Genomic DNA, 26,982 nt, shown 5'->3' with positions numbered 1-26,982 from the left:
TTTTCCTTCTAGATATAAATGAATGTGATGACTTAAATGGAGGTTGTAGCCAACGTTGTTCTAATTTACCTGGAAGCTACCGTTGTTTATGCGAAGATGGCTACTTTATGCATTCAAATAAACGGGATTGTGGAGGTAAGAAGACTTAAGAAGACCATCATTACATGACAGTACATTGCCTGTTGACAAGAGAGAGGAAAGAATTTAGTCCAGTAGTTTCATGAATGGTCTAAGTCAACAGAAGCTTGCATTACCTCTGAAAGATGCAGTTCTGCTGCAACTTGGCTACTCATTCCACACCTGCAGCCTTACACCACTGCAGGCATTTGGGCAACCATATAGCGAACCAGATCAAGGAATAGAGGTGGGTTGAAACCAAGTTAGAAAGGGAAAACAAAACAAAGAGAAAAAAGAGAAAGGCTACAGATTAGATTCTGTTTCATTACTAGAACCGTGTAAAGCTTGCTTTGGTCACTAATTAGTTTCACATACCCGTTAAGCATGCTGAAACAAGAATCTAGAGTGGTGTGACCAGCTAATATTGTTTCCATGGAAATCCTGTCTGGTAAACACTGGGTTGGGCTGAACCACTCCTAGTTAGTGATGCTACTCTTTTTGGAGTTTGAAGTTCATTGAAGAAAAAGCTATTAATGAATCTGAAAATGCTCTTAATGGAGAGAAAGATTTGTCTTTTATCACTCAGAATATTTCTTCTGTACATGCTTGTGTCAGTTACTATTGGCCCTGACATACATGCTTTGTTCCTTTCCAGACAGGGACTATGTACTGACACAACTAGCAATTCTTACTGCATAGTTAGAAAAAGAGTACAACCTCATTCCATTTTAATGTCGTATTTTATTCCCTGACTGTAACAACAGTTTTGGATAATATCAAATAATTCAAGAAGCTAGACTTGAGGGTCATTTCCTGCTGTCAGTTCTTTTAGCCTATATATTTTTGTGAATGAATAATTCCCAAAGAAATTCCAGAACGGAAGACTGCCGTTTCATCAAAAAGCGCAAGCAGACAAGTTTTTAAGAGTCTCTGTAATTCTTGGAAAGGTACTGGAAAGGTTGGTTAAAAACTTAATCAGAGACAAAAATACGCTAATACATCTTCGCACATGGAGTACTAGTTTGGTCGTTTGATAAACCAGATTTATGTGTTTCATTACATCCAACTACAAAATTATACACGTAGGAATTTGGAGTACACAGAGTAACTGTAGAAAAGTAGATCAAATTCAGGACAGCTTTGGGAGTCCTAGCAAGCCGGTGGCAGAATCTGTTCTCCCTGTACAGCATCGTTTCCACAAGTCCCACAAGCCACAGAGATAATGAGAATGATCCCTGCACAAACAAGTGGGAATTGAAGTACTAACAGGGATCTGATATTTTTCTGTCTACAGGACTTCTGGTAAGATTGATACTATACTCTGCATGCAGTTGTGACATATGTCATGAAAATGACATTGAAAAATGGGTAATGCCACATAAGATAGACACTAAAATGGTCTGAGAGGTGTACAGACAGCGAGGGATTTGAATACCTGTCAGCATAGCCAGTTAACAGGCGATTGTGACATAAATTGATTGTAGCATGTAAGAAACTCTGATAGGATTATCTCTTGGCTTTTTAGATGTCTTTTTGTAAGGTAAGGTTTTATTACTCAGTCTGGTTTAGTTTATAGGAAAACTGTAGGCTGTTTCTCTGCCTCCCTGGACATTCATCCCTTTTCCTGTTACTAACAGAACAGACAAAAGAATGAGAAAGGTAGGCAGGCAGGGAATTTGTTTTCCTGGGTGTGCAGAAGTGCCTTTTAGGGACTTTTACAGATCTTTACAGCTGCAACTATAGTCTGCTATGAAAGCTTGGTGGACCTATAGCAAGAAAGAGCCAGTCTGCCCACCTCAGTGAGTTGCAGTTTTGGATAGGGTTAGTTAAAAATTATATGCTAGAGAGTGACTTGTTTTCATAGAATCATAGAATAGTTCAGGTCAGAAAGGACCTTAAGATCATCCAGTTCCAGCCCCTCTGCCATGGGCAGGGACAGCTCACACTAAACCATGTCACCCAAAGCTCTGTCCAGCCTGTCTCCTTCAGGGATGGAGCATTCACAACTTCCCTGGGCAGCCCATTCCAGTGCCTCACCACCCTTACAGTAAAGAACTTCTTCCTTATGTCCAATCTAAACTTCCCCTGTTTAAGTTTGAACCCTTTACTCCTTATCCTATCACTGCAGTCCCTAATGGAGAGTCCCTCCCCAGCATCCCTATAGGCCCCCTTCAGGTACTGGAAGGCTGCTCTGAGGTCTCCATGCAGCTTCTCTTCTCCAGGCTGAACAGCCCCAGCTTTCTCAGCCTATCTTCCTATGGGAGGTGCTCCAGCCCCTGATCATCCTTGTGGCCCTCCTCTGGACTTGTTCCAACAGTTCCATGTCCATTTTATGTTGAGGACACCAACATACTTATAATTTATTTGTATTTCTAGATATAAATGAATGTCTGTTACATCCAAACATCTGTGGGACCGCCACCTGTAAAAACACCCTGGGGAAATACGAATGTGACTGTCCAGAAGGCTACACATACAATGCAACATCCAGGAACTGTGAAGGTAGGTCTTTCTCCCTCTATCACCCCTTTTCTCCCCACCCCTCATACATCCCCTTTAAAAACCAAACTCCAGCATCTCATCTGGTGATGTACCTTCATATCATTTACTGTAATATGACACAATTATTTGTTCTTTCAGAGGTTCGGTCAGTCTATATTACATGTAGTGTAATGTGGTGGAATGACTTAGTGCCGAATGTTGAAAGGTTTTACGGTTTACTACCGTGTCCTGCTGTATGCCAGATAACTTTCTCAGTTAATGGAAACACTCCTGCCTCAGTGTAAAGAGGGCATCCTATCCAAGCTCTCAAACCAGCTAGCATGTTTCTTTCAGATAACTTGGAGCAGGGTGTTGAGGACCTGGACATCTTGAGGATCTAGTGACTTGTACCTACTTTTTAATCGTCTTTACAGTTATAAGGATGGAATATTTGAGATCAGTCAGTTTAATATATATCCCTAGCTCAGGACAAGCTATAGGGAACACAATTAAAAGTTCTTATTTGGCAATTCCAAACTGGGCAAGACAGGAAGATGTAGAAAGAGATAATTGCCAGAAATTAAAACCATGTTTAGTCAAGTGGTCTCAAAAACCTAAAAAGCTTGTCTTTATTCATCTGACAGGCTGTGTAGGTGCTTATTTAGCCCTCATGGCCAGGGCCATGTCCTCATCTCTATCCTTTCTGTATCCGTAGATATCAGATACTGGAAAGAGCTTATCACAGAGGTCACTGAATTCCGTTTAAAATAAAATGTGTCTATTCCTTCCTTGGGATACCTAGTTATGATATAAAATAACAGCATTAGAGTGAGCTGATCTCCATCCTAGGCTGGAAGTGATAGCATGGCAGTTGGATAAAACAGTTTTTAGAAAGACCCCACATTTAAAATAAAATTGTTCTGAAATATCTAGAAATTGTTCTTAAATACTTACAAATCCATAAAATAAAATTGTTCTTAAATATCCATATGAAAAACCAGAGCTGCACTGAAAGAATCTTTCCTCAGGAGTATTCTTTTCCGAAATGAAAATCTGGAAGAAAGAATTTCAAACCAAAGTCCTATAACAATTATAGCAAAGTTGGGAAGTATTGATAGCTAGCAGTAAAGCAGGAAGAAACCATTCATACACAGGCTATCATAAAATAACTCTTTCAAGTATGGGGGTATTTGCACAATACAACATATTTGTTTCTCTCTACTTGTTAAAGTTTGTTTAGTACACACATCAGAAATTAAATTTCAGTTGTAGAAGAGATATCTAAGCTCTGACAGTTTTACTAGAAAGAGGAATTTTCTGCATTGCCAGTTTAAGCAAAATACATCACTGTCTTATTTTAAATGCCGCCTTTATATTATTGCTCAGAAGGATGCAAAAGTAGCTTCTTGCTGCCTATGAATCTTTCGCTGCATGGCTTTTCACGCAGCTTTCTTGTGATATAGCTTTGCACAGGGGTAATGATGACATACTCAGGCATCTGCTCTTTCTCCAGTTACTACGGGATTAAAACATTACTGATGGTTTTGTGTCCCTGCATGCACTGAAGTGAGAAAAAAATCACTATAATTAATCTAATTCTTGCTCCTTTTAGTACTTTCTTCAGACCCATGGGTTGCATCAAATTGAATTCAAGCATTGTTTTTCTTCTGAAACATAGTATCCCAAAGGTTGCAAGATGAGGGCATTAAAATGAGCAAAGTCTTACCTCCTAGAAGAGGGATTATGCTGCTAAGCTTTCAGCCCTCATTGTAACCACATTCAGTCACCAAATCCAGCCTAAGGACATGATTGTGCAAAGCATCAGAGAAATACTAAATGACAATAGCTTTTCATTGTCATATTGCATCTAGGTAGCCAAATTCCATTATGCTTATTAGAAAAATCAAATATGCATACATTCATGCACGACTGTATGGTGACAGATACAAGTAGAGTGGAATAGAAGAAAGTTTGGGGTTTTTTCCTCATCCATTCTTTGGAGGATGTAGCTACAGTTCTTCATCCCCTCCTTTTGGGAGACACTATAGATGGAAAATATCAGCCTCAATTTTGGTACATCTTTGCCTATTTTCTTCTGTCGTCTCTGAAAAGGGAACTTCTCTTGAAGAGCTGACTGAACCAGTTAATCAAACAGCACAGAGTACATCTGTATTTTATGCATTAGTCTCTGCCTAGCACACCGTCTGAAAATCTGAGACAAAGAATCAAGGTTTCCCCTTCCCACATTAATTGTCTAACACACATAAAACCCTGCCTTCCCACATCCATGCCCTGGGGAAATCAGTGTGTTTCCCTAGCATTATATAGCTCCCTTCTAGGACATGGCATGCAGCTCCTTTGTAGCTGATTCTATCATATATTAGCAACTTACCCAAAGCAAGCTATTTTCACCTTCCACTGAAAGCAGCTGGATAAACCCAGGGTGCTGTGTGGATTCATGGGTTTCTACGAATAGCTTCTGCTGACCGTTCTATGAGGTGGGACTGACATGTGGACAGATCTGTGGGAAGCCTTTGAAAGCTCAAACATGCAAAGGTGCTGACTGCAGCTTGGAAGAAAAAAAGAAACAAAACCAGACAACCAAAACCCAGGATAGCTACAGCATAACTGAGTAAAACCTCAAAAACCCCTGTCCCTCTCCAGTGCATATCAGCGTTTCTATGGGAGGACAGTTAGCTCTGCACAGGGAGATCCTGCCATTTGGAGTGTTCGAGGATTCCAGAACATCTGCTGATGAAGGAGACTGCATACCTATGCAAGAAGCTTGGCTGTCCCTCTGCTGCTATAGTACGCTCTGAGGGGGACCCTTACCCCTGAGCAGCAGGTTCATTTTAGTAAGGGAAATTTACACCCCTGCAAGATGGGTGCAAGCCTCCGAGTAATTGATTTAATGATAGAAATGCATCTGTCACACTGCATGATAAGCTTTCATAATAACCTCGTAAGTCTCTGTTTGTCTGCAGGCACTGGGTGAGCAGAATTAACTGCTGCTTTCAGAGAATTCAGCACCCAGATTTACTCTAGTGCTACTGGTTAACCAGTGCTTGTAGTTTTACTTTTGTACTGCTAGGTGTTCAAGTACTGGAAAGGTTATAGGACCTGTACACAGAACAGTACCTCCTAAAGTATCTACTCACAGTCATGCTCCTTCAGGAAGGGCATAGGAAGAGAGGTGTTTGTTGGAGTATCTCTAATGCTTATTGGAAGGTGTTAAATTTTGATTTTGTTTCACATCTTCTCAGCAGAGGGTTTTGTGGGTTGGGGTTTTGGTCTTTTTTTCCCTTCTCTCTGAGTGCTTATACCTAGGGGGATTTCTTGACCTTTTCAGATCACCAAATGATCATAAGCAGAATGATTTTATTAACATATGTTTCAAAACAAGTAGCCCAGTTTCTTTAATCTGAGGCCCTCTTCTGGTTTCAGCTGGGATGGAGTTAATTTTCTTCCCAGTAGCTGGTACAGTGCTGTGTTTTGGCTTTAGTCAGGGAACAGCACTGATAACACACTGCTGGTTTAGTTGGTTGCTCGGTAGCTCTTACCCTGATCAAGGACTTTCCAGTCTCATGCTCTGCTAGTGAGGACAAGCACAAGAAGCGGGGTGGGGGAGCAGAGTTAGGATACCTGAACCAAACCAGCCAAAGGGGTATTCCATACCATAGAATATCATACTTGGTATAGAAACTGGGGGAGCTGGCCAGGAGGAGCCAGTTACTGGCTGTGGATGGGCTGGGTATCTGTTAGTGGGTGGTGAGCAATTGTACTGTGCATCACTTGGTTTTGGGAATCACTTTGTGTGTGCGTTATTCCTTCCTCTCTCTATTTCCTTTTATTATGATTGTATTATTATATTTTACTTTTATTTCAATAATAAACTCTTCTTATCTCAACCCACAGGGTTTTACCTTTTTTTCTGATTCTCCTCCCTATCCCACTGCGGGTGTGTGTGTGAGCAAGCAGCTGCATGGTACTTAGTTGCCAGCTGGGTTCCAACTATGACAGGCCCAAAATTACCCTCATTAGAGTCTCTACCCGGGAGACATTTTGTTTCTATATTAGAAATGTAACAGCTACATTAGCCTTTTACACAGCCTTTCATTTATAAATTATTTATTGTATATGGCCTACTAAATAGAAAATGAAGTTCCTTTAGTTCGTTTAGCTTATTTGCAGCTCAAATCAGATTGGTTGCCACAAATAGATGCTGTCTGAAAATTAAGTATTTATGAGAGTATTGTATGTTATTTTAAAAGGTATTTTTACCCTGTATTTAATTTTGGGTTTACATGTCCTTTGTCCAGATACTGCCATATATACTCTTAATAATCTATGTTCTCGTGACATCTGGCAGGGAAAGGAAGAGATCTGGCCCAAATGGTGTTTCTGCAATAAATGGTAGTAATTTATGAGGTCTCTTTAACTAATTCAGCCACCTTGCAAGCTCAGCTTCTTACTGCCTCACAAATGAGACCAAATTCTCCTCAGCTCTGCACACAAGGCCTCTATCAGGTTACTAGGTCTTATATACCCAACAGGTAATTCTAGTTTGCAGATTTTACATAGGAGACATCAATTAGCATTAGTTAAGCTTTGCAGCAGTCACCTACTGGATTCACGTTATGCCAGAGAACTCACCATGTCCATTATTCCATTGATTTATTGTGTTAGTTTTCAGTCTGTGCCATGGATAATCTGAATGAATCTTTCTGTATGGTTTTATTTCTTCTAGATATTGATGAATGTGCTGAAAATGTTTGTGCTCAACTCTGTGTAAACTCCCCAGGAAGCTATAGCTGCTATTGTGATGGCAAAAAGGGGTATAAGCTCTCTAAGGACCTGAAGAATTGCGAGGTAAAATTGCACTATATAAAATTCCATGTGGAAAATCACAAAGTTAGATAATTCTTCATGACAGCTATAAGTTACATTAAGGAAAATAGGCAGCTATTTGAAAACTGATTCAAAATTGCTGAGAAAGTGCTGGGAACTCCAGGCTGTGGTTTGGCTCACGAAATAGACCTGGTAGGGATTTGGATGCATGCTCAGTTCATGTATGCTCATTTACAGGAATCCTGTCAAAAGAAGCTTTCCAGCTTTCCTTAGTCAGTCATCTTTATTCCCTGCTGCTTCCAAAATAAGCCCCAGCTTTCTCCTATCAAACACATAATTCCTGTTCACATTACTCAGAGCCAGAATACTCCATTTGTCCGCGTGTTCCCAGGTTTTCTTTAGACTGCTCAGAAGTTTTCGCTCAGTCTTTCAGAATTACTCTATGCTTTGCCTGTTTGGGTCAAAAAACCTGGATTGTTTTCCACAGTTCTCATCTGCCACAGCTTAAGAAAAAGCATTTAGGAATACTTGCCAATTGAAGAACATCTTTGAGCCAAGACCAGCTGTTCTTGCTCAGTCTGAGAATTTATACTTCTTAGTAGCAGCAAGTTTGTAACTCCCAAGAATCCTAGTTCAGGGATTTTCTTGTGAGTGATTCACTGTATACATTGAAAGGTGCAGGCAGGCTGGGACTTGTTTCGTCAAGCGAGCTCAGATAACTGCCAATATAAAACCACCTCTAACATCGTATAACAGAATTGGCCTTGAACTGTAGGAGCAAGGTCTGACACAAGTCCTAGCATGTATGTATTAGATCTTGTTTGTGCTTCCTGAAATTTAATATCTGAACAGCACTCAGTTCATTTTGCTTATTCATGAAATAGGAAGAGCATCTTATAGCTTCATGTTATTTTTAACATCATGTTCAAAACCAATTAACTTTCTACCTGGAAGTTAGTTGCAGGCCTTTTAAGAATAATAAAACCAAAGTTTAATCAGCAGAAAATAAATGCTAGACAAGTGACAGTAGCAGGCATAAAACGAAGAAGCCATAAAATTCAAGGTGAACGCCTCCACATTTAGTGAAACTGCTGCATCGTGAATAGAGAAGTCAGAGTTTGGGAACTGCATTAACTTTTACCAAAGTACAGCCTGTTTTGAGAACAGAAAAGCCCTTCACACCTAGTCTTGATCATTCCCTTTTATGGGATAACTATACTGCCATCATATAGAAGATATTCAAGGGGTGTTTTGAGGAATAACTATAGATCAAAGAGACTTCAAGGTTCCTACTAGTCAATGACATAGGTGCTGTAAACCACATTCTGGAATAATCTCCCACCTCTCTCCACATGCAAAGCCCAGTTCCCTGTACCTAAAGGAAATTTGAGTGTTTTGAAACAAAACTGTAGATATTTCTTTAATTATAACATCGCAGTTTCAGAAGACAAGACAACTATGTCTTATAATGGATACCTGACATTCTTTACTGGAAGTTTGACAAGTTTATAACTGCACCACGTATAAAACAGATATTATTCCTGGATATAAATTCCTGGACATTAAAGCTTCAGGTAGGTGAGGACCTAAAAGAATAAGCACCATTTTTTCCCTTATTAGTGCAACTGCAGTTGGCGGTCTGTGATTTCTCACACTAACTTTGGCTAGAGCATGAGGATTAAGCCCTGGCAGTGTTCAAGGCCAGGTTGGACAGAGCCTTGGGTGACGTGGTTTAGTGTGAGGTGTTCCTGCCCATGGCAGGGGGGTTGGAACTTGATGATCTTAAAGGTCCTTTCCAACCCTAACTATTCTATGATTCTAATATATTTTACATACTGTTGCAGGCTTTTCAGTTGCCAAAAATACTTAGAATTTCACCTACAGTTTTTCTGAGAATGTAGGTCTTCAGAGCTCCATATCCCCACTAACAGTTCTCAGAGATATTAATTCAGTGCTACTCCAGCAGGAATTGTAGCGTTGATTTTGTCACATTCCTTTCCAGAGCTTGAACAGGAGAAGTACATTCAAGGGACAGCCAGATAGAAACACTTTATGTTGACCTGTTACTTAATCCACTTGTAAATTGTTGCTTTTTATTGCAGGTAAATTGTTCTAGTAATGCTAGAGATTATTCAGCTATGAATAGTTGTACATCAATATCGATAAAGAGAGCAAAAGGTGATTCTGATTTTGTTAATTAAATCTTTTCAAGACACAGTTCTCACCCCATTCCCTTCTGACACTTGATCAGGTTTAGGTTCCAGACAACTTTAGTGATGGAGCCTGACAGGATCCTAGTAGGTGAGTGTCACAGGTCGTTGATGAAAGGAAAGTACTTGCTAGAGGATTTAAATTCATTATTCTAATGCTAATTGAATATTAGTTGCAGTCCACCAGAACTCTGTTTCAACCTGAATTATCCTCTAACAGCATAAATAATGGACATCCCAAGCAAAACCAAAACCATACCCCTTCATTTGTAAATAAGTATTCAAGTTTAAAAAACTAAAGGAAGAGAAAACAGAGGTAAGCCACTGCTTCAAAAAAGAGACAGGCTAGCAGGCAGCAATAGGAACAGGAGATGCTTCATGACCTATCACAGTGCATTAACAGTATTTTTTTACTCTCTGCCATTTTCAGTCTGTTACTGCGTGTATCCCACTGAACCTTGAAAAGAATTATGAACTGCTTTACCTGGCAGAGCAGTTTATAGGAATTCCCGTTCTGTACTTAAAGTTTAAATTGCCAAATGTCACAAGGTAAGCATTTGCTATTGATAAAAGTATGCACTGAAATTATGGACATTTGTTTCCATTCATTTTCTGAGGGTTTAGAAAGAGTGCATTGCATGAGTAAATGCTATCACCATCTCCCCACAGGTTAAGATACCTTTTATGAGGAGAATGAATTAACTTGGGTTCCAACATGTACTAGCACTTACAGGAAGCTGGAGTCATTTGAAAGTGGACAGATGAGTCATGCGTCTGGAGTAATTTTTACAGCATCTCTTACTGGTTGTACCATGTCCTTGAGCCATCTCATCAGTATAGGCAGCAGCTCTTACATGAAAAAACTAATAGGTCACCAAGTTTCCTCCAGAGACCTCCGAAGCAGGTAGGAGGTGATAGCAGCTATGTCCCAGACAGGAAAAAGTGCACAGCTAGGGTAAAACATGTACCATTGGCATTCAGATGTGATTGCAGCTATGAGTAACAGTTGGAGTCTTTCAGCCATTATAGTCCTGGTTACAAGTGCTGTTGTAGGGAGCAGTGTATGGACTGGGAGGAAGTTCAGAGACCAGACTTGAATGAGCAAACAAGGAAGAAGATTGTAAGGCAGTAAGTTTTCATTAGCTTGTGGACAAGAGAGCAAAAAGATTGGTGCTTCCCCATCACAGAAGCTTACTCTTCCTCTGAAGGAAAGACCAGGGGTTGAGGAAGGTGAGAGCCAGTGATACAGATACAGGAAGGCATTCAGAACTCTTAACGTGAAATTCAGATATTACAGGACAATAATAACTGTATAGCTTCCAGTTACGTATGGTAAAGGCTTTCAACTGGATGTTGCTGTTACTTTACTTCTGCTCTGACATGCTACACACATACAGCTGAGAAACAAAACCAGGCCAATGCTTCTGCCTCCTCCTCCCCAGTGCTTCCTTTCACAGAGTGTTCCAAGGACACCAGTAGAACACTGTACCTTGTCGAGAGCACTGCCTATATGATTTCCTTTACTGCTGCCAGAACAATTGCTAATGGTAGTGACCCTGTTATTACTGTGGGCCTCTTCACTGCGGCAACTGAAATTGTAGTGTTCTGTGATTTACTGACCGAACAATTTAAGGGTAACAGCAGCAGCAGCAGCTGATCCCCAGAGCCTCAGAACCTTACAGAAGGACATAAATATTGAGAACTTTTCCCCCTGCCACTATTCCAAGTTGACCAGGCATTAATGCTCTCCTAGAAGGCCTTTCCGAGATGATAAATGTTTGACACTACCTTAATAGCATCTCTGTAAATACAGAATGATTTTTCTGTGGGTCTGCATGAGAGACAATGACATCTAGTGGGCAAAGAACAAGACTGAAAGTGACCCAAGTTCTTAATTACAGCTCCCTTACTTGTTATCACCTCATCAGATCCTAATTTCCAAATGTTTTATTTTCTCCTTTCATGCTTTCTCCATTCTATCTAGTCCAAATGTTCTAGGAGACAAGGACTGGTTTTCACTATACTTATACTCTCTTCCGTTCTGCAGGTTCTGTAATGTAAACCATCATTTTTGCTACATACACAAGTTCAGCCAACTGCCAAGATCCAAACAACAAATCCTGGAGTTAGAGAATGACGTATAAAAAGCAGCAGTAACCAAAACAAACTGCTAGGTTATAATTGTTGTAGGATGACACTTGGCAATCCCATTGTACTGAAGCACATCATAGATCATGTTTTTTTACCACAGCACAGCTCCACAAATTGCAATAGGAATATTACATCCATCTTCTTGCTCAAGGGAGTGTGATATCCTCTATATGTAAAGCTCATAGCAGATTTGGGAACTGAACCAAGGCTCTTTCAAATCCCAGCCCGGGGTGTTCATCTCCAGACTTTTCAGTGGATTTGTATGACCAAGGCTTACATTAGATTCTGGTTTTTTGCTAATTGTGTGCAAATATCACAGGTGCTGAGATACAGAGTTACCAAAAGCTTAATAGCTATGATTTTTTTCCTTACCCTATTAATGAGGTATCTTAAGCTATACAGTATTTCATGTTTCCTGTCTTCTTATTAAGATTCCTTGTTCATAACTCAGATTTACAGCAGAATTTGACTTCCGGACGTATGATGCAGAGGGAGTTATCCTATATGCAGAATCCCTTGACAATACAGCATGGATCTTGCTTGCTCTTCGTGATGGAAAGATTGAAGTTCAGTTCAAGAATGAATTTGTAACAAAAGTCACCAGTGGTGGCAAAGCCATTAATGACGGACTGTGGCATATAGTAAGCTGAGTTTCCTTTTCCCCTTTCCTTCCTTCCTTTAAGCCATTATGGGAACGTTCTGTCTTGATAAGTAAATCAGGGAGCAGCTAATAAAAAGGCTTAAATTGATGCCCTCAAATCTCCAATTTAAAAATCATCAACCAAGATCATGAGATCTATTTACAATAAAGAAAGAGGAAATTACCACTAGCCGGCAACATAGGAATTATTCTGTGTAAACATGAAAAAGAAAGCAGCAGAGTATTAAAAAGTGTGATTGCATAGTCAAGTGCAGTTATTAGATAAAATGTCATTATTAAATTAGATAAAGTATCTAGAGTGCAATTTTTACACTTGCTAGACCAGAAATCCATCTTATTCTTCAACCTTGCATACCTAAGATGAAAGGCCTTGGTCACTTGCACTATCTATAAATCATACTAAATTAACATCAGTTGGGGTTTATTTTCAAAGGGGGGTGAGAGAAGCTAGGATTCTGCTTAGACCTCCTTTTTCAGTTCAGTGCAACTTCCTTGCGATTAAAAATCTACTTTGATGCCTAATAATAGTGGGAGCAAGCATTGAGCATATTTTGTCTATGTTTCATCTGAAGATTCAATCCTTTGTAGCAGGTTGTAGTGACATAGTGAACTGGGTGCCAGATGTGGACTTGCTATAGAGCAATTGTAGAAATCAGCTTCTGGCAAACACTATAGCACATAAAGCTGTGTAGTCAACTGCATGGGTTTTCCCAAGGGCAGGATGGGGGTGGAATGGATGATCATCCTCCTGTGGATGTCCATGCAAATGGACAGCATTCTGATTCAAATTTGAATTTGCTGTAAATATTGACTGCATTAAAACTAATTTACAAGTCAGACACTTAGAGAAGCATCAATAATGCTTCCTATGGGTGTATGTAATTAATATTTAAAATGTTCTACATGTTTGTGTGTGTATATGTAAGTATTTGTATTTCATTTTAGATATCGGTTGAAGAACTGGAACACAGCATCAGTGTAAAAATAGCTAAAGAAGCTGTGATGAGTATTAACAGTCCAGGAACTCTTTTTAAACAGTCACAGGGCTTCTTGGAAACTAAGGTGTACATTGCAGGATTACCTCGCAAAGCGGACAACACTCTTGTTAAACAGGTAACTAAAATGCTAAGAGTAATGTGGATTAATACTGGTCTGTTATTTATTTGGGTTTATTTTGTTTACCTAGTAGTCACACAAGGAGGAAGAGTTGCACGGAGTCCTTTTAGAAAATCAAAGTTGCGTTATTAAAACTCTGTTCTGAAAATAAATATGCACGGAGCTTTGTAGTCTGTCTTAAGTTAGGTTTCAGTTGTAAAAACTTACCATCTAATCATAGAATGGTTCGGGTTGGAAGGGACCTTAAAGAGCATCTAATTCCAACCTGCCATGGTCCCCATAGCCTTAATCTCTCAGGATTCAGTAGTCCATTCCCTAATATAGCTTTAAGATTCCTAAATCATGTCTGCTGCAGGAGTATTTCACAGTGATTCATGTTTGTGGTGCTGGCCTTGGCTAGGCTCCGAGTAGGTAAGGAATTTACTGTGCAGGCAGCACAATGAGCATTCATTTCTACTAGGTTTTCTAATAGTCCAAGCTAGACAAGGCCCATGATTCTCTCAGTCTTCCATCCTTAACAGCTCTGTCTTATTCTGGGGATGGGTACAGCCAAGTTGTTGCCAGACTAATTGGCAGTCTAAACAGAGGTGCAAGAAGTAGCGGTACAGTAGAGACTGCAGCTTTCCCCAACCCACCAAACCCATTTTTGTCAAAAGTGAATCAGAGAGAAGAAATAGGAAGCAATACAACATCCCGTTACCCAATAGAAGGTAGTTTCAGAAATGTCTTTGTACTTTGGTACAAAGAGCAAACGAAACCTCAAACAAGGAACAGTGCTAGTGATCGTTGTCTTTCAGCTACAGAAAAGCTGTTGTGACCTGAGCAACAGGACAGCGTGACCTTTAAAAACTGAAGCTATCATTTTGTACAGATTGCTGGTGTCAAAATGGAACAGGTTATTAAATCAGAAATACCTTTTGAAGGCTGAGGTACTAAATGCATGCCGTTTGTTTTCTCCCACCGTCATTGCTGTAACCTATCGCATCGATAAGGCTGGTTTTGGCTGTCCAGAAATAAGCTGACGTGTAAAGTAATGCCATATTATTAGCATTTGTAAAACAACTTTGAGTGCTAGCACCTCGTGTTGTAATTCTTCTACAGATTAACCCTCGGCTAGATGGGTGCATTCGTGCCTGGAACCTGATGAATCAGGGGCACTCAGGTGTAAAAGAAGTTATTCAAGAAAAACAAAGCAAACACTGTTTAGTAGCAGTGGGGAGAGGATCCTTCTACCCTGGCACTGGAATGGCCATGTTTCAGATAAACTATAGTGAGTATTTTGCTGTCTATTCCTGTATTTTTTTTGCTGGACTGGTGATGGAACTGACAAATTGTTAGAAGAAAGGAGGGTAAAAAAGATAGAAAGAAAGAGACCGACCCAAACCAAGCTGTACACCACTGCATCCAGCCGTGATTCCTGTAAATCCTGTTAGAAATTTGCTTGAATGAGAAGTCCGATCCCATTGATGTCATCCATTTAATTTCTGAAATACTTCAGGTTAGAAAGCTATTCTTTACTTGCAGAGGACAGGCACTGTTGAGCACATTCACTCTCCAATGATCTAATTCTGTCTCCTCTTCATCAGTGGGGAAAGCTATCATAGTACTGACAGAGAAAGAAGATTGGGGATGGAGAAAAAGATTACTGCAATTCAGCTTCTAAATGAACATCCTGTCTAGAGGTTTTAGGTGCATCTCTTGCCACTTCCTGAATGTAGAACTTTCGTGTCTGACCTGCCCTAACTTCAAAGTTTCCAAACCAGAATCTCTAAAATGAGCCCAAAACGAAAAAAAATCTGTTGAGCATCATCCTAAATCCTGTTATCATTATGCTCTTCCCCATCTGAAACACTATGCTATCCTTCAGCTCTCCTCTGATCCCCAGTCCTTTTCATCCCAGGACTTCCTAGTCTGTCCCATTCTATTTTATATTCTGCTATTCTTCCTATTCTCTTCTGGCTTTTCTGTTTTCTTTCTTTAAATTCCATAGCCTACTTCAAAAGATTTCTCCAGCTTCTTTTATTCTATGCTTCAAAAATAACTTAGATTGGTTGCCTATGCCACTCAAGTTTCCTTAACTTTCCTCCCTTTCATTCACAAATGCCGTGCTTCCATGACTCCTACTGACCTTTGTGTTTGGGGTTGGTACCATGATTTCACCCCCTTCCTTTCCTGTTCTCACCCCCTGCTCCCCTCTCAAGAGGCTTTCCACATTTAACTGCTGCCCTTCCATGAGCTGTTATAGCCCACTGTCTCCCTACCCATTTGGCTTTGTGTAGGAACATACCCTCATCTCATATTTTTAGGATTTCTGCTTCCTCAAGTAATTACTAGAAATCAAGAAGCTGCTAGATTTGACAGGGAGGGGCAGGGAGAGGAGAGACACTGGAAGAAAAGGTACAGAAGATGACAAATACCTCTTTAAGCAGTATTTTTTATATTACTTTCACTATGAATGTACCATATGAAATCATGCTTGCACCACCTGTATCTTTATTTTATGCACCTCCATAGAATTGCAGACTCAGAATAGTTCTGGTTGGAAAGGACCTCAAGATCAAGTTCCAGCCCCCCTGCCATGGGCAGAGACACCTCATACTAAACCATGTCATGCAAGGCTCTGTCCGACCTGGCCTTGAACACCGCCAGGGATGGAGCATTCACAACTTCCCTGTGCAACCCATTCCAGTGCCTCATCACCCTTACAGTTAGGAACTTCTTCCTTATATCCAATCTAAATGGGTTTGAACCCATTACCCCTTGTCCTATCCCTACAGTCCCTAAAGAAGAGTCCCTCCCCAGCATCCCTATAGGCCCCCTTCAGATACTGGAAGGCTGCTATGAGGTCTCCATGCAGCCTTCTCTTCTCCAGGCTGAACAGCCCCAACTTCCTCAGCCTGTCTTCATATGGGAGGGGTCTCCAGTCCCCTGATCATCCTTCATGGCCTCCTCTGGACTTGTTCCAACAGTTCCATGTCCTTTTTATGTTGAGGACACCATCAAATATTCACATTTTAGTAGTGGAGCTGCTTCAGAATGTTAAAGTATGAAAACTGGCATCTTCTACTCAGTGGCAGCAATTCATGAGTAAAGCAGGTTTTTGTTTCTTTTTGAATTGACCTTCAAATGAATGCGGCACCTCTTCCATACTAGAATGGAGAAGGTTGTTTTTTGTTTTTTTTTTTTTGTGAGGGGTTTATTAGGGGTTTGTTGTTGTTTTGGGTTGTTTGGGGTTTTTTTAAAGACTTATACTGCTTTCTAAAAGCTCCAAGTTCACTGTTTGGGTTTTTTTCTGTTTCTGGAGATTAATGCAAATTTTTCCACAGTGGGAGCAGATTAAATACTAATTTTTGACTCAATATTAATTTTTCATTAGCAGAAGGGTTTACTTGTTTAAATTATTCTTTCTAAAACAGATGATCTTGACAATGCTGAAGACTGGCTAATAAATGTGACTATGACTATTCGCCCATCCGCAGATACTGGCGTTATGTTTGCCTTGGTTTCTGGTGAAACAGTACCTCTTGCTTTGTCCATAGTGGACTCTAACTCCTCTGACTCACAGGTGAACTTACAATTATCATGGCAGCCGATCTGCCTAAGTCACATCTCTTGTTTTTGTCTCACATAACTTACTACTCCATTTATGCAAAATTGAACTAAAAAGAGCTGCTCACATTAATACACTGATATTTTGAAAAGCACTTAGATTGTATAGTGTTGTGCAGAAAATATAGTACTACTAGTAACTGCTATATCAGTGACTAAGCATTAAGAGCTCTTATGTCAGGTACTACCCACTATGTCACATCTTCTTCAACCTTTCCTTCCAAATGCACAACAGAAAAGGGAATAAGACAGAAGCTGAATGATGATACTGTAGTAATGGCGTCATGTTAATTTTGGTTTATAAACTGATCTTTCTGTCCTTATATTTCCATTTACATCTGTTTAACCTGTTTACATCAGGCATCCCAAAATAGATCGTGTTTAAACACCATGGCTAATCCATGCTTTTGCCTGAAATAAGAACCTGTAGTGAACACTTGGTTACCTTCTAAACTGCCAGAGGAACAGGACTTCACCTCAGAACCATACCAAAGATGTTTTTACAGTGAACATCCTCACTTATAAATGTAAGAATATAAATGAATGGCATTCATTAGCAAAGGTAGCGATTTTACATCTAGGTCAGTAAGTTTTCCAGCTTAAGGTAGTAACAGGTTTTAAAATGTGGCTCTAACATTTTCTTCTGCTTCCAAATATAAAATGTATCAGAACCAAGTATAGTTGTGTGTTAAAGTTATATGTGACACCTTTTCTAACCTGTCATTCTTCCAATTAGAAAATCATTGTGACCATTGGAAATATCACTGTTGCACATCTGGAATCAAAGAAGTTATGCACACCTAGGAAAGTGCTAGTTGGACTTCTAGTGACCAAACACCAACTTGAACTGTCTGTTGATTCTCACACAGACAGAAGCAATCCAGAGCAACTGTCTATCCTGCACCAAGCAATGATGTCAAATGTTGTTACCTACTTGGGTGGCCTGCCAGGTAACTTCTATTTCTTTTAATTAATTTGATTATTTGTACAAGCCTGATTATATTCAGCTTGATGCAAGCTAGAGAAAGCCTATAACTGTACTGAAAGAAACAGGGTTTTTTCCCCCCAAGTGCTTCTTGTTTCATTCAGTCTATTCAGCTTTTGAGGGAGCCTGCTTTTCAGCAGCAGCATTTCTAGGCCCATTAAAAGGTATGAATCTATCTCTAGAGATTTGGATGTAGGAAATGTCTTGATTTTTGAGCTGGAGAGGAGTGAGCACTGCATATTTGTGGAATGCCAGCAGCTGGCACAGTTTAGGAACTGTATCAACAATGTAAGAATGCTGAACATTTGTAAGTTGTCAGAAGTGCAGGAGTCAGGAATACAGTCTCAGCAACGAAACTCAGGGCAATATATGACCAGCACTCTTGATGGTACAGAAAATGTGTTGAAACAGCAAATATTTTGTTTAAAGCAAGCTGCAAGTGTATGCAGTCTCAAGACATGTGCAAGCATTAATTTGTATAGAGAGTGTACACGTTTATCTATAAACCAACTTGACTTCAGGGCGAATCATCAAGAAGAGCATTGCCAGAGATGAGGCATTTTCACAGCCCAAGATCCTCAATCTTGAGAGCTGATAGACACCAAGGTTACAACATTACTACGGCAGAGCTTTTCTGTATCCTCCATTTATTTTAGGGAGGATAAGTCACAATTCCTAAGGAAATTCTAAGAGTTTGACCTACATAGTCTTGAATCTACTTCCATTTTACATGTATGCTGCAGTGTCATAGTACTGCCTCAGATACAGCTGATCTTTATCTGCAGTATGTTTCTTCTGCAGGAGGCAAGGGTACATAGGAGTAGAAAGAGGGTAGGAGCTAAATACCATTGGAGATGATCCCTTTAGGCATTTCTGCCAAGGTAGCATGTGCAGAAGAAGGTGAAGTTATGGTTCTACCCTCTAGACTTGTTTGTTTAGAGGTGCAGTACTGTCAGATACTGCAATAGCCATAGTGGTTTTGTAATACCTGTTCAGTTTTAAAAGAGAGATGAAGTCAGTATTTACATAGTAGAAGAGAGCCAGTAGATAAACTGAGCCATAGTAACTTAAAAAATATTCCAGTAATTTCTTAGACATCTTCATCTTTGTGATATTTGAATGATGATAGTACATTGCCAGCAACAGAGAAATTGGCATTTTGAGAGCTTCAGTCATTCATCGCAAATAGATAGGAAGCAACTAGGAAGCAACTAGGAAGCAACTAGGAAGCAACTAGGAAGCAACTAGGAAGCAACTAGGAAGCAACTAGGAAGCAACTAGGAAGCAACTAGGAAGCAACTAGGAAGCAACTAGGAAGCAACTAGGAAAGGAAGTCAGTTACTTGCTGCTCCTCTAAAGTAAATGTATCTTCAACATGCAAATTAACAGAAAAGCTCTGTATGCATAGTTTCCACTTAAAGGTCTCAAAAAAGCTACACCACCATCCCCATTATCCAAAGAAGCCTCTACCAAAGAAAGAAAAAGTAATATAGGGAAACTACTTCAGGTTCCTAGGTATGGCCAGTTTGGCTACACCAATTTATTTACTCACTCTGACTTGTCCCTGAAAAGCCTCTGGGATTACTGAAGTATAAAACAGTAGGTAAGGATCCCCACATTGGGCTACAATGCTTTTAACTGTATGGGTGAAAGGCACCTAACAAAAATATGCATTTTGTAAGACCAGAAATCCCCATTTTATACGCACATTTCTCCAAATTAGTACCAGCACTGGGAGCATGCCTTTCTGTTAATTAATTCGGCACAACCAGTGCAAGCTAAATGAGGCTTGCACGGTTCTATGGCAGCAGAGTTATCACTGGAGTAAAAAGAGCAATAGAGCACTATTGCACAGACTGTGCAGTTCTTTATCTTACAGCAAAAGAAAAATCACAAGGAAGCAACATTTCTTGTTCCCCAGACAATCAAGTCTATCTTCTAGAAGGGATAGGATGATTAACATCTGAAACCAAAGATGATGCTCTGGAGATCAGCTTTTAGGCATCCTCATCCTAGTTGCTGAATGTACTTGGGTAACCTTAAGTTAGCTTGTAAGAATCCAGTTGTACCCTAAGACCTGAGAACAATGCCTGCTGGATTTCGATGCTTAACATATTGTTTCCTGAAGCAGATCCAAGCAATACCTAAATGAGCAACAGATAAAGCGAGTCTTTTAGAGAGAATCCGCTTTGAAGAAGCAGTAAGGAAGCAGTAAAATGTGTGGAGTTCCCAGGAGTCCCCTCTCTGAGAACCTGCAGGTTTGAATCCAGACTAGCTTTCTGGCAACAGCAAGATGGTTCTTTCTGTGACCTCTAGGTCCATAAACATCTGTTTGTAAAGCAGGACAAGAACAGTGGACTCCAAGAAACAAACTGTTGGATCACTTGTTAATAGAGGAAATGCTACCACGAAAAACATTCATGCAGTTCAGTTTCAGGGTGGAAATAGACTTTGAAGGCACCTTTCAAATTTTACTGACCTTTCTCAGCTTTGCTGACTTTATCTCAACCTTAAAAAAAGGAGAAGAACCTAAGTGTTTCCTGCCAAATTCCTCGTCTCCTGTGGCTGACTAATGGATAGGGATACAGTATTCCCCATGTTTTTGCTAATCTGAAAAATACATAAGAATTCACATGCCTTGGCCTAATAAATTGAATGTGTTTCTGTGCAGATGTTCCTCTGGGTGCTACGTTAGTAACCGCTTTTTATAACGGCTGCATGGAGGTGGAGGTCAACAACAGACAGCTGGATCTGGATGAAGCCATTTCTAAACACAATGACATTAGATCTCACTCGTGCCCACTGATAATGCAGTAACCATTCAATTCTTAATTTAACTTTTTTCTTTCAGATAGAATTTGTGTAATTAGTCTCATGCCATAATGAAGCCTGTATTATGCTATTCAACATGTGCCAGGAAAATAATCAACAGCATGTTTTTCCTCTCTTTTATATAGAAGGGGGGTTGGGGGGTGTGTGAGGGAAATCCCCTCTTTTCAGCTGTAAAGAGACAATCAAGATGAAATTCTATAAGATGTTCTTTTATTCATATGAGTGATAAATCTTAAAGCTAGATTTATCTTCCATCTTCATACTATGCTCTTTATATTTAGGTTGGAGAGAGAGTTCAGGAAGTTCTGTTTAGAACCAATTTTATTTAGTTTTCATATATTAGCACCAAGCCACCAGTTGCAGGTTTTGGTCCTGTGTTTGAATCTGAACCAAACCAGTCTCATTGAACTTCTCCAAGCATTCCATACAAAGAAAAACCTCTACAGATCTTCTAATCCATGCTTGGGGAAAAGGAAAAGGAAAAAGCCCCAGCAGAATCCGGAGCCCAAGCTCTCTGTGAACATGTTTACAAGTTGTATCAGTATTGGTAAAGCAGCTTCAAACCCGAAATGTTTTTATAAGTAGCTCAATTTTTGCAGGTAGTTCTTGTTTTACTGTACCAGCTTTAATTCCTCTATCGTAGGGACCCAGCTTTGGACTTTTAAAAGACTTCTGGTTAGGTCAGGTAATTTACTTGCAAAGTCAGTTAAAATACACCCCAGGCAATTCTGGAAAACAGGAGATGGCTGGGAACAGTGTGCTCTGGTCTTCATCACAGGACGTCAAACTGGAATTTGCTAAGTAAAGCTGAGAAATTATGGCAGACATTTCTTCTATTCATGGCAAATCTAGCACTCCTCAATCCAAGCACCCTCTAATGGTCCATCATTTTCCCTTTATCTAGGTCAATTTTGCATTCACAGAGCCCCAGAAGAAATTTATTTGTAAGCCCTGTTGCAGTTGTGTTTCTGACATACTTGAAAGCCTGAATTTTGCTAGTAACGTGAGAATGTAAAGCCATATTCTGCTCAGCCACTTTAATGGAAGAGGCAATTAGAAAAATATTGTTTTTCTCAGGTGTACTTATTTCAAGCAATTTTAATATTACTTTAGCATCCTTTGAGCATTCCTTCCACTTAAAACCTCATTTTCACACAACCAGAAACCACCCTGTTCTCACCTAGTGTTTTTTTTAACCCCAAACCAAATAAATAACAAGAGGATTGCTGTAAGCGATGAATACATACTCTCATCCATCAACTGGAGAGACATTTATCTGCCAAGATTCTTGACCTGAGGTTTGCTTTCTGCACTCAGGACACTGAAGTGGAAATGTATGCGCAGAAGGATGGATTGTGGCAGTATTCATTTTGAGGATTGCCTTTCTGCAGAGATATTCCCAGTGACGTTAGCGAGGTTTCTTTCAGTGTCAAGTCATAACATTAGTGCATTGGTATTGTAGAATCTGAGCCCATCTTTCAACATTATTGCTTTGTCTAAGGTTATTGTTAACTTTACTTCCCACTTGCGTGATGTAATACAGGATTTGCTCTGACTTGCACACCAACCAGCCTCAGCAGAGTCTCAGAGTCTACCCAGCACTGATTCATATACAGCTGCTTATCACCAGCATATCTACCATACAGTTGACACCCAGGGCCTAATAACCAGTGACCTGTTAGTTCAGCTTTCTAGTATGGCATGTAAAAAATTATTTGGTTTCTCCAGAGTCCATGGAGGGGAAATAAATGCAGGAAAGTATCCCTGCCTGCTCTCCTCCCATCCCAACACACACATTCTTTGTTTGGGCCCAAGCAGATGAATAACCTGACTGAAATAAGCAGGTTTTGCACACAGGGCAGAGCTGAATCAGGACAAATACACGTGATCATTTATAGTATCTCAACAGCACCCACTGAATTCTTGAAAGCCCTTGGGTCAGTCTCTGCCTTGTACAGCAAATACAAATGATGAGAGACGAGGGACACAAAATAAAGTGTCAGCAGTACTCAGTGCTTATGTTGGCCTGTGATAATAGAAGAAAAAGGAGGTTTTGGTGGGGTTGTCTCTTGTTGTTTGTTTGGTTTTTAGGTTTTGGATTTTAAGTATAATAAATGGTATAGAGATGAAATGAAAGACAAAAAAGATCACTGCATTTTCACACACATACACCATTTCTTTCCGTTGTCACTGAATAATATTTTAGGGTTTTGTAGTTATAATGAAACCTCTGCATTTTTTATGTAAAAGTGCCTCCCTCTTGTAAGAATTAAATAAAGCCACATTTGCAAGTTTCTTTTTATTTTGGGTTGTATTTGCATATCTCTGTTCATTTTCACTGAGCAAGACTTGTCCTAGTGGAAAATGGCTTACTCAGGAGATTGTGATAATCCAGCAAAGAAATGAAGTGGCTCAAATTAATATGCTATCCAAATAGGCATCCATATTCTCTAGATAAATTTGTAAGTTTAGTAATTGTTAATATTGCCTGAGGAAATTAAGCTTTGCTTAAAACTACATGGGGAAGAAAGAAGATCAGTGAAAGCTACCGATTCCTATCTTTCCTCCTTCATTGGATGTATTTCTTTGTATTTTTAGACATAATCATTTTAGCAAGGGCTGTTCAGTGTTTATACTGAACAGCTGGGCCTGCTCTGTACTTTTCCATCTCCTGTGCACTAAGTGCTACAAATCAGCGTGTCCTAATTTCCTTGAAAATGAAATCTAGTAATGGAATTGGTTACCATTTGTGCTAGAGCAGCTTCCTGCTTAAGTGCCTGATCTGACTTGACTTTACGTACTTTAATGCCTGCATGTCTCCTGGTAGATTGCATGCAAACACCTTCACTCCAGATTAGCTCTAGAGCTGTTGCCTTCAAAGAAAGAGAGGCCAAACTCGTTGTAAATCATTCTGGTCCTGCTTATCACTGCGCAATACACTGACGCTGGTCCTTTGATGTCATTAGTCATATGCACCTGCTTAATGTTTTGTTGCCTTAGCAACCTTGTTATATCAAAATAACAACCTGATTTGGGAACAATTTCATGTTTCATCTGCCAAAAAGAGCAGTTACATTCCAAAAAGATTAGATACAAGGACAACAGCTAACACCAAAGGGGTAAGCAAGGCATCGCTTTGTGAATAAACAAAGAACTGAGATACCCAGACTGATTTTGTTCCACCTTCTTTACCGGACCACAGTCCTGCAGCAGCAGTTCAGAGCTAAGTCACCTTAGTTCCTGTCATTTTAGACAGCTGATTGCCTGACACATTGGTGCAAAAGTGCCAACAAGACACAAAAGAAATACTATTGTGTTATCATTGGAAATCAAAAGGAGCTTCTACCAAAAACTCCATCCAGAGTTGAGACCTTCACAATAACAGGGTTTACTGTTTGTTTGTTTGACAAAATGGTTCCCATCCACAAAAGGGCCATACACTCATTGTTACACTAGGTGTAGCCTGTTCTAAGGATAATTACATTTCAATAGGAATACACAAATAAGCAGCTAAGTCACACCTTGGTTCCAAATAAGGGATCTAGGATGTTGCTTACAGGCACTTAAATCTAGTGGTTTTAAATCAACTCAGCTGTATGTAATCCACAATTATGTGGCTTTAAAAAAAAAAGTTTATCTTTTTGGGGTTGTTTTTTAAGGAATTTGTAGGATCTCAGCAAATTAGGAACATGTTAAAACCACAAGTGATAAGAAACCAGTATCATGCATCCCAGGTTTGCAGAGCCAGAGATTCCACCCCCATTGCCACTGAAGATGAGGACCATGGGAATCGCAACAACATGTAAAGCAAAAGCCACAACCACCACGTCCCTCACATAAGCCCTTATGTGCATTTCGGGAAAGTCAAACGTGCAAAAACACTGTAAGAAGTGCTGTTGGCATAATGACTATTATCATACACTGACATAAGTGCATCCTATGCAGCGATCTCTGCCAGAAGGCTTTTGAAGCAGCATGATGCTTTGTTTCAGTCTCTTGAGTTTGGAAGTACCAAGAAGGCAGAAGGCCAATCCACCTTGGTGCACTGGCTTCTGTCCAGCCTAGCTGAGTGTGTGTGGAAGGACGCAAGCAAAAACCCCATCCCATTAGAAATGGCATCAACCAGAACCTCTACCCATAAAACAACACACACTCACCAAAACCCACAAGTGAACTTCATCCAGTTTTCACCTCCTTTCCTCTCTCTTACACTCCATGCCCCTGCAGACACATAAACAACTCTCTTGAAAAGCACACCTCACTTTTTAACCTCACTTGGCACTTTTACATCATCCAACATGGCAACAGTTTGCTCAAAACCAGGGCTGTGTTTCCCCACGCACACCCAAGAGCAGCTTAAACAAGGACTTTAGGCTGTCATTACAGGAGTAACCGAAGTACAAGGCTCTAGTCTGCGATGCTAGACCTGCTATAGACCAAATCTGTTGTTCACATTTCTTTATAAGCAAAACAGGTCCTTGAAACACTGAAGAATCTTGTTTTGCTTCCACAAGCTTTAACAGTTCCAAAGTAGTGCTTTGTTTCTTCATGCTCACGAATAAGCAGTGCTTCCCTTCACTCCCATCCCCCAGTTAACAGGTGAACAAGACCCAACACAATAATACACAACTCCACAGTTACAAAAAGCCATACAACTTGCTTTTCAGGAGACAAGACCAGAATCAAGCTCATTCTTCTCCAATTGGGTCAAACTTCCTCTGTAGAAGGCCCACCACAGCACTAGTGAGAGAAGCCCATGCTAACAGCAATACTGACACCCAGTATAAGTAAACTGAAGAGGTGGTGAGGGCCATGGGACTGGAGAGCAATACTTCTAGAGCTTACTAATGGCTCTATTTATGATATAAGTATTAAAGGTAAGACCTTAATTAGGACATAAAATGACCACTGTAAGACATATGCAAAGTTATATGTGAAATTATTGCAAGCTTTGGGTCACACAAACAATACTTCTGATTACCATTCAACAGTACCTTACCTTTCCAAGAGAGACTTTTCCCTTCTTCAAGTTCTGGTATGATTCCTATCAACCAAAACTCTGTTAAAACAAAAAAGAAAAGGAAAAAAAGCTATTATTAGAGCAAGCCTTAATCTCCTCTAGCCTATCACAGAGTGGCTTGATGGCTCCCACCAGCTGGCCACAGACTCCTGCTAACGCAGCCCATTGAAAAGCAATCTCCTCTTTTAAATCTGGGTGGAAGCCAGCCTTTTGCTTCAAGGGTTTCTGCTGGAGCAGAAGGTTGTGTAGATTTAACAAACCTGTTTGCCTGAAACAGGCAAACCCCATCACCTTGTAATTCAGGACTTTAGATTACCACGCTGGGCAAGAGGCGATAAGCAAGCTGCATGGATTAAGTTTGTGTCTCAGTGAAGGTTTACACAAGCTCTCACAAGTGTTTCAGAGCATTCCTAAGTAGTTCATTGGCAACTTCACAAGCTCCTCACAGTGAAGTCATTACTCTGCATTTGCTGTTTTCCACAGATGTGAACCAGGATGACATCAGGATCAGCCCCAAACTGACTTTCCATCTGCTGGCGTGGGCCAAAAACCTCAGTCCTTGGGGTGCTCCACTCCATATGGGAAAGGAGATTAGTCTGGGTCAAACAGTCAAGAGAGGGACTGGTGTCCCGTCTTCACAAGTGAAGGCTGCTTTTGTAGCCACTTAGCTTCTTAGACAAAGATAAATGAACAGTATTTCCAAGCATGCTCCATATAAAAAAGATTGTCTCTTCAAATATACAACAGATGGGAATACACATTTGAAGACGAGCACACTTTCTATAGGTCTTTTTAAAGCAAAATGAGCCTTGCATTTGCATTCACCAAACTTTATTTAAGTGGGGAAGACTTTAAAGAGACAACCCAACGAAAATTAGAAACACAGGCTGAATTTTTATCAAACCAGCAGACAGAATTTGATCCCAATCATTTGGGGCAAGATGGGTGGGTA

At 40.1% G+C, this 26,982-nt stretch overlaps 1 protein-coding gene and 1 long non-coding RNA gene across 4 annotated transcripts in view; one reads left to right on the top strand and one right to left on the bottom strand.

The window, feature by feature from the left end:
* The window catches only part of PROS1 (protein S), a 32,032-nt gene extending 10,547 nt beyond the window's left edge, over positions 1–21,485 (top strand). Inside the window, exons 6-15 of the mRNA XM_065676028.1 lie at positions 13–135; positions 2,494–2,619; positions 7,346–7,467; positions 10,087–10,205; positions 12,259–12,448; positions 13,414–13,581; positions 14,686–14,854; positions 17,001–17,149; positions 17,930–18,143; positions 20,850–21,485. Coding sequence (XP_065532100.1) covers positions 13–135; positions 2,494–2,619; positions 7,346–7,467; positions 10,087–10,205; positions 12,259–12,448; positions 13,414–13,581; positions 14,686–14,854; positions 17,001–17,149; positions 17,930–18,143; positions 20,850–20,995 — 1,526 coding nt within the window. The 3' untranslated portion in view covers positions 20,996–21,485. The remainder of the gene's footprint in view (positions 1–12; positions 136–2,493; positions 2,620–7,345; positions 7,468–10,086; positions 10,206–12,258; positions 12,449–13,413; positions 13,582–14,685; positions 14,855–17,000; positions 17,150–17,929; positions 18,144–20,849) is intronic.
* On the bottom strand, positions 19–26,280 carry LOC136012933 (uncharacterized). Of its 3 annotated transcripts, XR_010612070.1 has the most exons (5): positions 26,163–26,280; positions 26,010–26,069; positions 25,168–25,231; positions 3,553–3,651; positions 19–179 (listed from the first exon to the last, which is right to left on the bottom strand). It is a non-coding gene; the product is annotated as an uncharacterized LOC136012933 (long non-coding RNA). The 3 variants fall into 3 exon arrangements; XR_010612071.1 differs by lacking the exons at positions 19–179; positions 3,553–3,651 and adding an exon at positions 4,325–4,395; XR_010612072.1 differs by lacking the exons at positions 19–179; positions 3,553–3,651 and adding an exon at positions 20,190–20,322.
* Positions 26,281–26,982: the final 702 nt, after the last annotated feature.

Source organism: Lathamus discolor, chromosome 4, assembly GCF_037157495.1.
Source record: "Lathamus discolor isolate bLatDis1 chromosome 4, bLatDis1.hap1, whole genome shotgun sequence".
NCBI lineage: Eukaryota > Metazoa > Chordata > Aves > Psittaciformes > Psittacidae > Lathamus > Lathamus discolor.
This window is presented reverse-complemented; position numbering and strand designations above follow the sequence as displayed.